The sequence below is a fragment of the Lampetra planeri genome, unplaced genomic scaffold (assembly GCF_965212315.1).
Source record: "Lampetra planeri unplaced genomic scaffold, kcLamPlan1.2.h2 scaffold_243, whole genome shotgun sequence".
In the NCBI taxonomy this organism is placed as follows: Eukaryota; Metazoa; Chordata; class Hyperoartia; order Petromyzontiformes; family Petromyzontidae; genus Lampetra; species Lampetra planeri.
Window position 1 is genome coordinate 45,681 of NW_027615072.1, and position 15,438 is coordinate 61,118.

At 51.6% G+C, this 15,438-nt stretch overlaps 1 protein-coding gene across 1 annotated transcript in view; it reads left to right on the forward strand.

Annotated features, from left to right (window-relative positions):
- Positions 1-3,592: 3,592 nt before the first annotated feature.
- The window catches only part of SHOX2 (SHOX homeobox 2), a 37,733-nt gene continuing 25,887 nt past the window's right edge, over positions 3,593-15,438 (forward strand). Inside the window, 2 exon segments of the mRNA XM_078623417.1 lie at positions 3,593-4,204; positions 5,211-5,231. Of these exon segments, the coding sequence (XP_078479543.1) occupies positions 3,994-4,204; positions 5,211-5,231 (232 nt within the window). The 5' untranslated portion in view covers positions 3,593-3,993.

Sequence of the window (15,438 nt, forward strand, 5' to 3'; positions counted from 1 at the left end):
TAAGATAATCGCCGTGAGCGGGAATCGAACCCGGATCGCCGGGTTCGTAGCGCGGCGCGCTAACCGCTGCACCACCGCTCCCCACGGCCTTTACAGACTGTTGGGGCAAGTGCCGTTAGCGAGTAGCACCTAGGAATCGGTCACACACACACAGAGACACACATGCACGCACATCCACACCTGCCGATTCGTAAGCGTTCCAAACTTGCCAATACATTACAGGGGGTTGAATGCGTCTTAGAATCCGCACATTGCGTTCATGATGACAATAACACGCAGCACTTTCTAAACCACCACTGGGTAAAGTTCTCCCCACGCTGTGTCTATCATGGTGGCTGCTTGACTATACTTCACCACGCTGGTCAATGCGGTTGGGAGCCGTGACCGAGAATTCAACTTCAGTGGCCGGGTTGATAGGGCACTGCGCTAACCAGAGCACCACCGCTCATTCCCTATCCGCTTTTGTAGACACACTCGCAAAACACACGCACACACGTATTTACAAGTGCACATTGTAATTGTATACAAAAAGATCCCAAGTATTTACATATATACACGTATGTATATGTGCATATACACATGCATGTATACATGAATACACAGATCTACAAATACCAAAATTATTAAAGTGTATGCATCCAAGTGTACACAAAGAAACACGCAAACACGCATATAGAGTACAAATGCATGCACGTGTGCTTGTTAACATATAAATACATAAACACAGGCGCACACGCATACACAGATTCGCACGCTTAGACGCACCAATGCCCGCACACGCGTAGCACATGGGTGTAGCGTGGTAGCCGTGTCAATGACACGTGTCATTTAGTGTGGCGTGCACACACGCGAAAATATCGACACACGGACGCAGCCTACAGACACTCGCTCGCACACACACACACGGGCGTGCAATTCACATTGTATTTACTTTACATACACTGGGCCACGCGTACACGCGTACACGATATACGCGCGTGTTAAAAACAAAAAGGTAACACTCACGTACGACAACAACAACAAAAAGCACGCGTGGGCACAGACGCGTGGAGATACGCGCAATTACAAAGATCCCCCGTGTAGCCTTAACAGACTATTGGGGCAAGTGCTGTTAGCGAGAGCGTTGAGAAGGCTGGAACGTCCATAAGAGAGGTGCTCTGGGTTAGATCACGTTAATTTGCGGGGTTATATCTCGTAAATTTACGGGAATTTACGCGTAAATTTACGGGGAAAGATCGCGTAAATTTACGGAAATTTACGCGAAATATCCCCGTAAATTTACGCGAACTAACCCAAAAAAACCTATCTCGTGGATGATATTGGTCGCGAAAGCCGACTGCGTGTTAAAAAGGCCGGAACGGTCCACGAGGGGGTTTAGGTGGCCAGCACCACGCCCGACCGCTTTTGTCTCCCCAGTCGCGATGTGTACCCGCAGCACCAGCTACTCACTTGAGGCTGAGTCTAAATAAAGTGTTGGGGGGGGGGGGAGCCCAGGACCGGTCTAAGTAAGCGTCACTGGCGTTGAGCGTGAGCGGGAATCGAACTCAATTGTCCGGATTCATAGCCGCGCCACCGCTCCCCACGAACACAGAGAATTAAAAAAATCCCGCGTCTAGCCTCCGACAGACGGTTTTGGACAAATCTAAGGCACACGAGGGGTGGTGGGTAGCCAACACCACCCACACACAAAGACAAATATGCATACACCAACACTCAACAACAACAACAATAAAAACATCTGCCACCCGCCAAACAAAGACACGCAAAGACAAATACACACACACCAACACTCAGACACAAAAGACAAAGATCACCCGTATAGCCTTAACAGACTGTAGGAGCAAGTGCTGTGTGGGTGGACAGCACCACGCCCGGTCGTTTTTGTCTCCCCAGTGACGATGTTTACGCACCGCACCAGGTACTCATTTGAGGCTGAGTCGACCTAGGAGAGGCTCAGGATCGGTTCAGATAATCGTCACCGATGTTGGCCGTGAGCGGGAATCGAACTTGGGTCGCCGGTTTCACAGCGCAGGGTGCTAACCGCTACACTAGCGCTCCCCACACACACACTCTCATACACACACACACTCTCATACACACACTCTCTCAGACACACACACTCTCATACATACACACACACACTCAGACACAAAAAACAAAGACACGCACACTGAGACATACACACACACACTCTCCGACACACACACTCCGACACACACTCTCAGACACACACTCAGACACAAAAAACAAAGATACGCACACTGAGACACACGCACACACTCCGACACACACACTCTCCGACACACACACACTCTTTCCGACACACACTGAGACACACACACTCCGACACACACACACACTCTCTCCGACACACACACACTCAGACACACGCGCACGCGCCCACGTGCGCGCCGCTTCGCAAACAGAGCAGCAGCAGTGACTTGTCCCGGAATCGAACCCGGCCCGCAGGAGTCCTGTGTGTTGCGCGCTCGACGTGAGGCCCTTGTCCATCTCGAGAATCATCGCTACTGCTGCTGCTGCTCCTCCTCCTCCGCGTGGCGCTCCGTAGCTCGTTCCCTCGACAGGGATACAATGTAATTGAATTAATTAGAAGCTCTTGTCAAATGGGGCGATGGATTGCCGGAGCGGCCAATGGGTAGCCGCCTTGTGCGAGAGAGTGTGTGTGTGTGTGTGCTGTCCTCCGCCCCCCCTCCCCCTCCTTCCTCCGCTCTCTCTCCCACGACGACGTCCCCCCATCATCACCACCACCACCATCAACCCACCTCCTCCCACACAAGGCAGCCACTAGCCCATCCCACACACCCCCAGACCCCATCCACAGGCAACCCGGCACCATTCTCACTCTTGCCTCTCCCTCCATCATCATCATATCCCTCCCTCCGTCTCTCCCTCATTCCCTCCCTCCCTCCTTCCCTCTCTCCATCTCTCTCTCTCACGCAGCCTCCTCCCCACAACAGCTCCAGTCGTCCCTCCCATCTTCACCAACCCACTCCCTTCCCCCCACTAAACTCCTCTCCCCATCCCACCCCCTCCATCCCTTCCTCCTGCCCGTCCCCACCCAACCCACCCACCCACCCACACACCCGCCAAGCCACCCCTTCGCGCCGATGACACGGCGATAAGGGTGTAATGCACAACGCGGCCAGCGATTAGCTGCTCGGTAATTGCGGTACGGGCGCGCACGGACAGACACGCGCACGCGCACGCACGCGGACACGGACACGCGCACGCAGAGTCGGCAAACCCACACGGGGCGCCGTGAGTCTCTTCGTCTCGGCGCCCTATATAAGCAACCGCGACTTGCGGGGAACGGGCTCATTTTTTGGAGCAGCATTTTCTGCTGCCGCCGCTGTTGCCGCTACCGCTGCTGCTAATCTCCCCCCCCCCCCTCGCTTAGCACCTCTCCTCCTCCTTCTCCCCCCCCCCCACCTCTTCCACCCCCCCCCCCCCCGCGAAATGTTGTAACAGATTTCCCCTATTGCCTCAAACCCCCCCCCCGCTCCTCCTTTCTGAAAGATACCGACAAAAAGCCAGACTCTCTCTTTGCCGTCCATCCCTCCCCTGCCGCCGTCGCCGCCGCGTTAATTGCCGGGAGAAGGCTGCGGAGCAAGCTCCACGTTGCTGTGCCGAGGGCGCGAAGAAATTTCAACTCGCGCCGCGCGTAGCGCAGTTTTTTGTTTGTTTGTACTTAAAAAAAAAGAGAGAGGCGCCAAGTTCATTGCGGCTTATTTTTTTAAATTATTTTACGAGCATTATTTTTGTAAAAAAAAACATGTCTCACTTTATTTTGTAGTTTTGTAGCAAAAAAAAAAGAAATCTTACCAGACAGAAGGCTTCGTTGTACGGACAATATTTGCTCTCATCGGTGTGATTCACACAATCATCATCATCAGCAGCAGCAGCTGCATCTTCCTCCGTCATCGCTCTGCCCCGTCCGAGCTCGCCGCTTCCCTGCCGTCGAAAATCCCGAGCATGGAGGAGCTCACGGCCTTCGTCTCAAAGTCATTCGAGGGCAAAGTGAAGGACCGCAAGGACGGAATTACTTACCGCGAAGTCCTCGAGAGCGGCTCGCTTCGCGCTCGGAGCGGCATGGCCACGGACGAAATTGTAGCGACCGCTGCTGCCGCTGCTGCCGCTGCTGCGGCGGCGAGGGAAGATGCGATGGCGGGGTCCCTGTCGGCAGGTTTGGCTCCGCGGCTGCCAATGCTGCCCCGCCCGCCCAGCAGCAAGGAGTTAGGGCTGGACGGAGACAGCGAGAGGGAGGACAGCGACTTCGGTGTCTCCAAAGGCCGAGACGGTAAGAGAGGCGAGTCGGGCGAGGCGTGCGGGGAGTTGAACCCGCGCGCGTTGCGACTCCGAGGCGATGCCGACGGGAATGTCGCTCCAATCGCGAAGTTTCGGTCCGGTTCGAGGGTTCTGCGTGGTTCCGCGACTTCTCCCGTGGTCCCTGCTTCGCCGGTGCTGTGCACATCGACTCCGCCGTCCGTTGTCTCACTCGTGTCCGTCGCGTGCATCGCACTCGCACGGCGATGTCGAATGAGGATGGGAGAGGGGGGGGTGGTGGTGGTGGTGAGTGTATTCGTGGGTGAGTGTGAGCGAGGGGAAATCTAGCGGTGATCCGGGGTGGTGAGCGAGATACTTTAGTTATAGTTTCAAGAGAGAGAGTGTGTGTGTGTCTTTGTGTGTGTGTGTTTGTGTGTGTCTTTGTGTGTGTGTGGGGGGGGGGGGTGAGGTTGGTGGTGCAGTGGTTAGCGCGCTGCGCTGCGAACCCGGCAAACTAAGTTCGATTCCGTGCCGTAGTTGCAGCATCATCAGTGGCGAACCTATATTGCGCGTCCTCTAGGTTAGCTCAGCCTCAAAACGAGTTACCCGATGCAGTGCGTGTAAAGGATCAGTGCTGGAGAGACAAAGGCGGCCGGGAGTAGTAATGCCCACATCCCTCCGTTCGTGCCGGTCCTTGACAGCTGTTCTCTGAAACGAATTTCCCCAACAATCTGTACGGTTGAACACGACCTATTTGATTGTGTGTGTACGTGCATGAATACATGCTGCATCTTTAATAGATCAACACAGCGTATACGCCGCGTGTAGATTGATTATTGATAGCACATACTCGGCGCCGTGGTTTAACATCAATATTAACGCATTGGCACATTCACAGACCAACTCGGTACGATTACGCAGAGCAGACACCACATTACCGAGTCTAAGTTCAAGCTCGCGACGTCCTCGCCCTCCCCTGCCACGTGACTGCCGCAAATAAAACATCTCAGTCGCCATTCAACATCGTCGTTCATTGTAAGCCGCGGTCAATCCACTGCTGGATGATACGCCTCTCCCAGGCACGGCCTAGCACGTGAACACGAGCTGATGTACATCGCTCCGTGCAACCTCCACACCCCCCCCACACCCCCAATATCTCTCTCGCTCTCTGTGTGACCCCCAAGATGGTCTCGACTCCAACTGAGACTTGCCCTCTGTTTGAACAACAACAACAATAATGATACGAAAAATATTAACACGTGATGTCGATATGTACCCGCACCTCCGATTAGCACGGTTGGTTACGTACGGTGCGAAAGAAGTTCAACACACGTACATGCATACTAGATACACAAGGGACTTGGCGCGTGTGTATCTGTGTCTCCTCGCTCGTATGTCACGATATGTTGTGCACATAAAGTGAATGTAGCGTCAGTCTGCATGACTGCGTATTTGGCGGTCTGTATATATAAATGAACGTCTATTTCTGTCTGTCTGTACGACTGTCTGTATGACTGTCTGTCTGTCTCTATGGCTGTGTGTCTGTCTCTACTGCTGTGTGTCTGTACGACTGTCTGTATGACTGTCTGTCTGTCTCTATGGCTGTGTGTCTGTCTCTACTGCTGTGTGTCTGTGCGACTGTCTGTATGACTGTCTGTATGACTGGCCGTCTGTCTCTATTGCTGTCAATATGCCTGCACGTATGCCTTATCTGCCTGCATGGCTGTCAGCCTATATAACCGCCTGACTGTATGACTGCCTGCCTACATGACTGCCTGACTGTATGACTGCCTGCCTGCCTGACCGCCTGACTGTCTGTCTGCTTTTCTGTCACAGACGAGGCCGGCTTAACATGCGTCTGGCGATCTTAATATTATAAACACAAGCGCACGCGCGTGTGTGTCTTTGTGCATGTACGTGCCGCTGTGTATGTGTATCGATTCCCGCTCACGGCCACCAGCGACTATCATTTGAAACGTTCCTGAGCCTCCCCTAGGTCGACTCAGCCTCAAATGAGTACCTGGTGCGGTGTGTAAACATCGTCACTGGGGAGACAAAGACGACCGGGCGTGGTGCTGTCCACCCACACAGCACTTACTCCTACAGTCTGTTAAGGCTATACGGGTGTTCTTTGTCTTTTGTGTCTGAGTGTTGATGTGTGTGTATTTGTCTTTGCAATGAGTAGCTGGTGCGCTGTGTAAACATCGCCACTGGGGAGACAAAGGCGGTCGGGCGTCGTGTTGGCCACCCACCCCCTCGTGTGCCATTCGGGCCTTCGTAGGTGCTCGCTAAAAGCACTTGCCCCACCAGCCTGAATCGCCTGTCCGGGCGATCTTTGTCTTTACATGCATGTATGTTTGTAAATGTGTGCATATATAGGCGTGTAAGTGTATGTATATATATCTTTGCGCTGTGTTTGTGTGTGTGTGTATTTATTTGCGCTACGTGAATATATGTTTGTCTGTGTATCTATATGTATAGAGGTGCGTGTGTGCGTACGTATTATGTACGTGTCTCTAAATATACATGTGTGTGTATAAGAAAGTGTGTGTGTGTGTGTGTATTAGTTGGGGCGGTGGTGTCTTGGTTAGTGCGCTCCACTTCTATTCGGATGGTGACCCAAGTTCGATTCCGCCGCTCACGACCAAACATCAGTGACGAATATTTGAACTGGCCCTGACCTTTCTCCGATGAGCACGCTCGGCTACGTACGGCGCGAAAGAAGTTCAACAAGCATGAAAAAAAATTAGCACCCGATGCGGTGTGTAAACATCAGCACTGGTGAGACAAAGGCGGCCGGGAGCGTGGTGTTGGCCACCCACCACCTCGTGTGCCGTGCCGGTCTTCATAGGTGCTCGCTAACAGCACTTGCCCCAACAGTCTGCTCAGGCTATACGGGGAGTCTTTGAATTTGTTTGGTAATGCACCGATAATTATCTATGCATTCATGTGTGTGCATATGTGATATATGTACATACGGATATGTTTCTCGTGATCGCATTGTGTGTGCGTAGACTGGTGGGAGTGGTGGCGCAATGGTTAGCACACTGCGCTACGAACACGACCCTCAAAGTTCGATTCCTGGCTCCCGTTAATATCATCGGCAATCAATATCTTAACCAATCGTTAGCCTCACCTAGGTAGACTCAGCCTTAAAAAATGTGTGCCTCGTGCGGTATGTAAACCGAGAACAGGAGAGACAAAGGCGGCCGGGTGTGGTTCTGGCTACACCACCACCACCACCTCGCGCGGGATTTAAACCAAAACAGGTGTTAACAGAACTTGTCCCCACGGTTCATATGCCTATACGGGGTACCTTTGTCTGTGTGTGTACGTAGTGGGGAACGGTAGCGTAGCGGTGAGCGCACTGCGCTACGAACCTGCCGACACGAGTTCGATTCCCGCTCACGGCCAACAACGAGTGACGTTTGTCTGAACCGTTCCTGGGGGCTTCCTTATGTGGACTGCTGCGGTGTGCAAATATCAGCATTGGGAATACAAAGGCGGCCTGGGCGTTGTTGTACTGCTACTCGCTCACAACACCTTGCCCCAACATTCGGTGTAAGGCTACGCGGGTGATCTTTGTCTTTGTATCGACTGCGGTGGCTTGTGACGGGCATCTTTGAAGGCTCTGTAAGTGCCCGGGTCGAAGGGAAACAGAATATCGGCCGATCTTATCGTGACGAACACCGAGGTCGTTCTGTACGTACAAAGATCCCCCGTGTAGCCTTAACTGACCGTTGGGGCAAGGTGCTGTTATCAAAGATGGTGTGGTTATCACCACGCCTGGTCGCCTTTGTCTCCCCCCCCCCCCCCAAAGTGTTGATGTTTTACGCACGACACGAGGTACTCGTTTCAGGCTGAGTCGACCTAGGGAAGGCCCAGGACCGGTTCAGATATCCGTGAGCGGGAATGGAACTCGGATCGTCGGGTCCTTAGCGTAGTGCGCTAACCACTACACTACCGCTCCCCGCGCGCATGCACAGGACACCTTTAACTCAACCACCGACTCTCAACATTGCAATGATTTTATTACAATCGTTATAGCATTTGAAATGTAGCGACCTGGGCGTCTGTACACACACGCACACACACACACAATACACACACCACACACACACAATACACACACACACAACACACACACCACACACACACACAACACACAGCGACTCCAACCATGTCCGCATTGTGTCGGTGGAGCGGCGATGCCTGGAGCGCCAAGCAAAGCAATAGAGACATTTGATTACACGGCTACAATGCTGATGATTGGCAACAAAAGGCAAACCCGACTGGGGATGTTCTGCTTATGAACAAATGTTCCTAGCGAACGTCATTCGAACTTTTTTTTGGGGGGGTGGGGGGTGGCTAACGATCGTAAAAACATGTAAATGTTACGCTATACTACAGTATGTGTGCACTCTATATATGTTTACTTTTGCTGATTAAATATATATACACGTCCAGAGGTCCGTCTGTGTGTGTGTGTGCGTGTGTATATGTGTGTGTGCGTGTGTGTGTGTATATGTGTGTGTATGTGTGTGCGCGGAGTGGTGGCGCAGTGATTAGGGCGCTGCGCTAACGATCCCGGCTACCCGAGTTCGATTCCCGGCCACGGCTAACATTAGTGGCGAGTGAAATCACGAACCGGGAAAAATTCCTGCTCGCCTTCGAGACGGCGTGGGGAAGCCTTCATCCAGCAGTGGATTGCCGGAGGACTGTCAATATATTTACATTGGAATCGTACGTTAGTCGACGGATTTTGGCCGACATAAATATGCGAATGTACAATCTTGGCGATGTATGTCCACACAACGTACTGACTTACAGCGATTAACACAACCAACGCACTATATGTGCACGAATACATGGAAACAATACTGCGTATTTAGCGACATTTCAAATACATTACTGCAGCATGATGTGGAGCTTTACAAAGTTTTTTTTTATGAGATATATAAACGCGCTACGCTGATATGTAGTGTGCAGAGTGTGTGTATATATATATAGTACGCACTGTGGGGGAACGGTAGTGTAGTGGTTTGCGCTATGCTGCGCTACGACACCCGGCGACCCGAGTTCGATTCCCGCTCACGGCCAACACCGGGTGACGATTATCTGAACCAGTCCCGGGCCTCCCCTAGGTCGACTCAGCCTGAAATTAGTATCTAGTGCGGTGTGTAAACATCGCCACTGGGGAGACAAAGGCGGCCGGACGTTGTGGTGGCCACCCACCCCCTCGTGTGTCGTGTCGGCCTTCAATAGATGCTCGCTAACAGCACTTGCCCCAACAGTCTAATAAGGCTATACTGGGGGCTCTTTGTCTTTATAGTACGTACACCGTGTGAATATCACCACAAAGACACAGAATAGCAGTGCACATTTCTAGACTGTAATGGCCCGTGTTGTTCGCGAGCGCCTGTTCAGGCTAACGCGACGCACACGACGTCTTTCCATCCCAGCGGCTCCCGTTGTTACCCAGTGCAGGGAGCCACTCGAGTTAAGGCTGAGTCGATCTAAGGAGACCACGGCGGGAATGAACAAACACAAAAAATCCGCTTCGAAAAAATTTCCTCGCCGCTGATGTTGTCACCCGCGAATCGAACTCGGGTGGGCCGGGTTCGGAGCGCGACAACGCGGAGACGCCAACCAAAGCTCCCCCGTGTAGCCTCTCACGGGCAATTGGGGCAAGAGGTGTTCACGAGCACCTATTAAGGCCGAACGGTACCTACCGCTGCGTTGTACAGAGTCGTATGGCCATGACATTAGTTCGTCCGTTCATTCAACCGCACAAAGCGAATGGTAATGCTGCCTAATCTCATCATCTTCATCATCGTAATTATCAATCGTCATTATCATCGGGCAACGCGTTTGGTCTATCCACTGCTGCATGAACGTCTCCCCACGCCCCCCCCCCCGGGCAACGTGGGGCCGAGCTCATTGCTCCACAGCTTTAATTTAGCAGCGGCGAATCGAGGCACAGAAGACGCGAGCTCGCACGGGCGTACATGTGCTGACACGCGTCCATACGAGACTCTCGATGTCACCCAACCCCCACCGCTCCAACCCCAACTTCGTGTATAACCCCCGCGTGACGTACAGTGCCAGAGACTACTGCAATAGCCTCCCGTTCCATATCGCCACTGATTATGGATAGTGCTCAGTTCAATCATAAATCCACTGCTGGATGGAGGCCTCGCCAAGCTGTGTGGGTAGGGCGGGGGTGAGGGGACTGGGGTGACCATACTTCACCACTCTGACCGCTGGCACGTCGTGCAGAACCCCATTCATCCGCAGTAGATGAACACAATGTTGTGTGTGTGTGTGCGCACAATGTTATTATAATTCTGCTGGATGGTGGCGGCGGTCGTGATGGCTCTGCTCGCTAACAGCTCTTGCCCCAAGCGGCTGTTGAGGCTATACGGGGGGGGCGGGGGTGGTCTTTGTCTTTGTCTTGGTTAATGCTCAGACACAAAGACCTTGACATGAATATCCACCGCCCCCAATTTACCCCATCTTATTTCACCCATATTGCAGTCGTGGTGTTCGTGAGCTGGAATCGAGATGTTAACTGCCTCGTCTGGTAAGTAGGAGGGTCGTAGGTTCGATCCCGACCCTGGCGCCTGCTGTTGTAGATTTTGAGTTTTCGGTGTCTCTCTCTCCCCGTGGTCGCGTGGATTTTTCTGCGGGTCCTCCCGGTTTTCCCCTCCATATTCCAAATCAACGTCGCGCGTTTAGAGCGTTTGGCCGCCGTTATAAATGTCCACACGATGACAAGCCACTTTGCTGAGCTATCATTTGTGGGCAAGTCGCTTCTAAATAAAGAGCTACACAGTTCAGTGGGCCTTACCTGGTGAAATCAAAATAATAGTCGAGTGTTTTTTTTACGGCATCATCTTATTAAATCCGATCTCAATCGGGCGCGGCAGCTTCACTGCTGCTGCTGATTTCCTTTTGCTCAAACGAGCAGTGCCCATCTCCTCTTCACAGCTATGTTGTCAGTGGTGGAAATTCCACATTCCTATGACGGAGAGCGAGTTTCTCCAAAGCAAAGGACAATCCACGCGTTGACCTCCGCACACAAAGCGGCACTCGTTTAAATCGACCGGTTGCCACCAGGATTTGAACGCGAATGTGTGTGAACCACAGTCGCGTTTGACCCAGAGCACGGGTCGGCAATCCAAACAACAACAGCAACAACAAGAATCGACGATTTTTTTGTTGTTGTTGTTATTGTTGTTTCGAATTCGGTAAACAAAAAAAAACAGCTCCAAATTTCAAGAAGCCGAAATGCGCGTTGTGGTGAACACTTGAGCCCTTAAATCGACAGCGTCAGGAAGCAGCCCTCGAAGTTCCACACGCGGCTCCATTGAGCTCGCGGGCTCAGCGAGAGGAGCCCTCCGCTGCTACCTCGAGCCACAAGCCACGAGGGTCGTGAGCACAGGCGTGGCGAGAAGCGGCGGTGCGCGATGTGAGGGGGGGGTTGGGGGTGCGTGGGTTATGACGCCGCTCGAGAGACGAATGCGTCCGTGTGCTTGCTGGACTGTGCGCGTGCGTGAGTGTCCACGTGCGTGCGTGTCTTGTGTACATTTAAAGACAAAGCTCCCCCGTGTAGCCTTAATAGACGGTTGAGGCGAGTGCTGTTTGCGAGCACCTATGAAGGCCGGCACGGCGCACGAGGGGGTGGGTGGCCGACACCACGCCCGGCCGCCTTTGTCTCCACACTGGCGATGTTTACACATCGCACCGGGTACTCATTTGAGGCTGAGTCGACCTAGGGGAGGCCCAGGACCGGTCCAGATAATCGTCACTGGGTGTTGACCGCGAGCGGGAATCGAACTCGGGACGCCGGGTTCGTAGCGCAGCGTAGCGCTAACCGCTACACCACCGCTCCCCACAATATATCACACACACACGCGAGCCGTAGGGTAGTGGTTAGCGCCCTACGCTGCGCTACGAACTCGGCCAAACCGAGTTCGATTCCCGATCACGGCCACCAACACCAGCCGGCCCTGGGCTCAACATCCTTCGTGGGCTAAACGGGGGATCTTTGCTCTATGTGTGCATCGCCTGCGCAAATGCCGATTTTTATTGAATGGAACGCGTCGTGATATTCGCGCGTGTTTGCGAGTATCGGTGTTAGTGCTAGTTACGCTAGTTAGACTAGTTAGACATGATCCTGTCTGTACATTGTCGCGACAGTGGGCAGGGTAGATGTGTGTGTGTGCAAGGCAGATGTCTCACGTGTGTGTGTGTTCACGTCTGTGTGTATGTGTGTTCACGTGTGTGTACGTGTGTTCGTGTGTGTGTGTTCACGTCTTTGTGTTTATGTTAAGGCGTGTGTGTGTTCACGTCCATGTGTATGTGTGTTCATGTGTGTGTGTTCACGTCTGTGTGTATGTGTGTATGTATGTGTGTTCATGTGTGTGTGTGTGTTCACGTCTTTGTGTCTATGTTAAGGCGCGTGTGTGTGTGTTCACGTCTGTGTTAATGTGTGTTCACGTGTGTGTGTTCACGTCTGTGTGTATGTGTGTATGTATGTGTGTTCATGTGTGTGTGTTCACGTCTTTGTGTGTATGTTAAGGCGTGTGTGTGTGTTCACGTCTGTGTTAATGTGTGTTCATGTGTGTGTCTTTACGTCTGTGTGTGTGTTTAATTCCGGCTCACGACCAATATCAACTGTGGATATCTATCGTGTGGTGTGTAAAACATCACTACTGGAGAGACAAAGGCGGCCGGGCGTGGTGTTTTTCACACCACTCGCTCGTGTCCCGTATTCGCTAAGAGCCCCAGCAGTCTGTCAAAGGCTATCCGGGGGATCTGTGTGTCAACATCTGTACAGGAAACGATTACAGCATTCACATCAAACGTGTTTGTAAAAAAAAACCTAACGGATAATATATTTCCAGTAGCCACAATAACAATGTTACCGATAAAAAAAAACAACAAAGTAATTAATCTAACTCCGTTCTGTATATGTCTACGTATAGGTTCCCATCAATAAATGTGAATTCTACAAAACGTACGTCTGTGCTTGACCAGCAGCATTTGCGTTTGCACACGGGCTCCGGTAACCAGTTTCGACTTTCTGGGTCTCATCAGCAGCGAAGCTTGCAGATCCGCTCACCAATAATAACGCCTCCTCACCAGTTGCTGCTCGCGGTGCGAGGACCAACGGGCATCGCGTGACATTTTTTAAACTCACACGCTCAAGATGAATTGTTTGAATATTGTTATTATTATTATTCGTATCATCATCATCATCGTCGTTAGCGTTTATTATTCGCAACGCAGATTCGCTGTGTTCACAAAAGCTTACCTTAATGCCTTTAATCCAGTTTTTTTTTTGCGGAAAGTGAGGATAACAACAAATGGCATCTTATTTGATGGGGGGTTTTTTCCCACACGGTTCCTCGTATTTTATGTTGATGGCAAATAAAAATCAACGCATTCTTCAATCACACTGTGCGGTCTTAAATTATAAATTAATCACATGACGTTTCGGGCAATTGCCATTTTTAACAGCACATACACCGCTTACGTATTATGTAGAAGGCTTAGTGCTGCGGTCAAACAAATCGTGTACGTGCTATTTAAGAAGGGATATCGCTCGGAACGTCGCGTATTATACATTTGTTTCTTTTTTTTCATTTGAAGGCCACGCGCGTTGTTCTTTGCGAATGTATTGAGGATCTGTTGTTGTTGTTGGCTTTGCTTGTGCATCATCGATTAGGCAGCAGCAGCAGCCACGCCAATAAGTTCGTAAAAATTGCCGATAATTTTTCATCACGAAAGCACACAGGCGTCGCTCTTGGCTGCGATTATCTCAGCTGTTTGCGAGTGTCCTCGCTATTATGATTGTGGCAGCTGTTGTGATTGTATCAGCTGTTTTTATTGTATCCGCTGTTGTGATTGTATTTGCTATTGCGGATTGTATCAGCTGTTGTGATTCTGTCAGCTGTAATGATTGTATCCGCTATTATGATTGCAATTTGATTAATTGAAATGTTATGAGTGTGTCACGTGTCGTACTCGTGTCGTATCATGACTGCACAGTCAAAACAAAGATCCCCCGTATAGCCTTAACAGACGGCTGGGGCAAGTGCTGTGAGCAGTGTGTCACTTGCGACACTGTCCACGTGACCGGCCCACTATAGATAATGCAACCGCGTGCTCTCAGTGTGTAATGATTGTTGATAATTTAGCTGCATGCGATGTCACGCCTGTGTGTGTGTGTGTGTCATTCCAATCGATTGTCCGGGTGTGTTTCTATCTGACTGTCCTATGGACCGTGTGTGTGTGTGTGTGCCGCGTGTATGTGTATGTTGTCAGTGTGTACGGGGGAACGGAAGTGTGGTGGTTGTCCCGCTGCGCTGCGAACCCGCGACACGAGTTCGAGTCCAACTCACGACGGCCGCCAACAACTCGTGACGATTATATGAACCTGGTGCTGGGACTCCCCTAGATCGACTCAGTCTCAATTCGTGTACCTAGGGTGATGCGTCAACATCGTCACTTGGGAGACAAAGGCGGCCTGTACGTGGCGCTGGCTACCCACACCCCCCAAACGTCTGTTAAGGCTATACGGGGGATATTTGGCTTTGTGTGTGTGTGTGTGTTTGTCTGTGTGTGTGTCTGTGTGTGTGTTTGTCTGTTTGGCTGTGTATGTGTTTGGCTGTGTGTGTGTGTGTGTTTGTCTGTTTGGCTGTGTGTGTGTTTGGCTGTGTGTGTGTGTTTGTCTGTTTGGTTGTGTGTGTGTGTGTGTGTCTGTTTGGCTGTGTGTGTGTCTGTGTGGCTGTGTGTGTTTGTGTGTTTGGCTGTGTGTGTGCCTGTCTGTTTGGCTGTGTGTGTGTCTGTGTGGCTGTGTGTGTTTGTCTGTTTGGCTGTATGTGTGTTTGTCTGTGTGTGTGTCTGTGTGGCTGTGTGTGTTTGTGTGTTTGGCTGTGTGTCTGTGTGGCTGTGTGTGTGTGTTTGTGTGTTTGGCTGTGTGTTTGTCTAGTAGTAGTGCTTGTGCCCCGATTCTCTGGCCAACGTCCCGTCGCGATGCGCGTCTCATTCCACGAGTAAACACGCCGCGCCAGTTGAAAGCTATTGACAGGGCGACAAGAGGGTTACCGATGGGGATTACATTGTCGGTTCAGTGTGTGTGTGTCT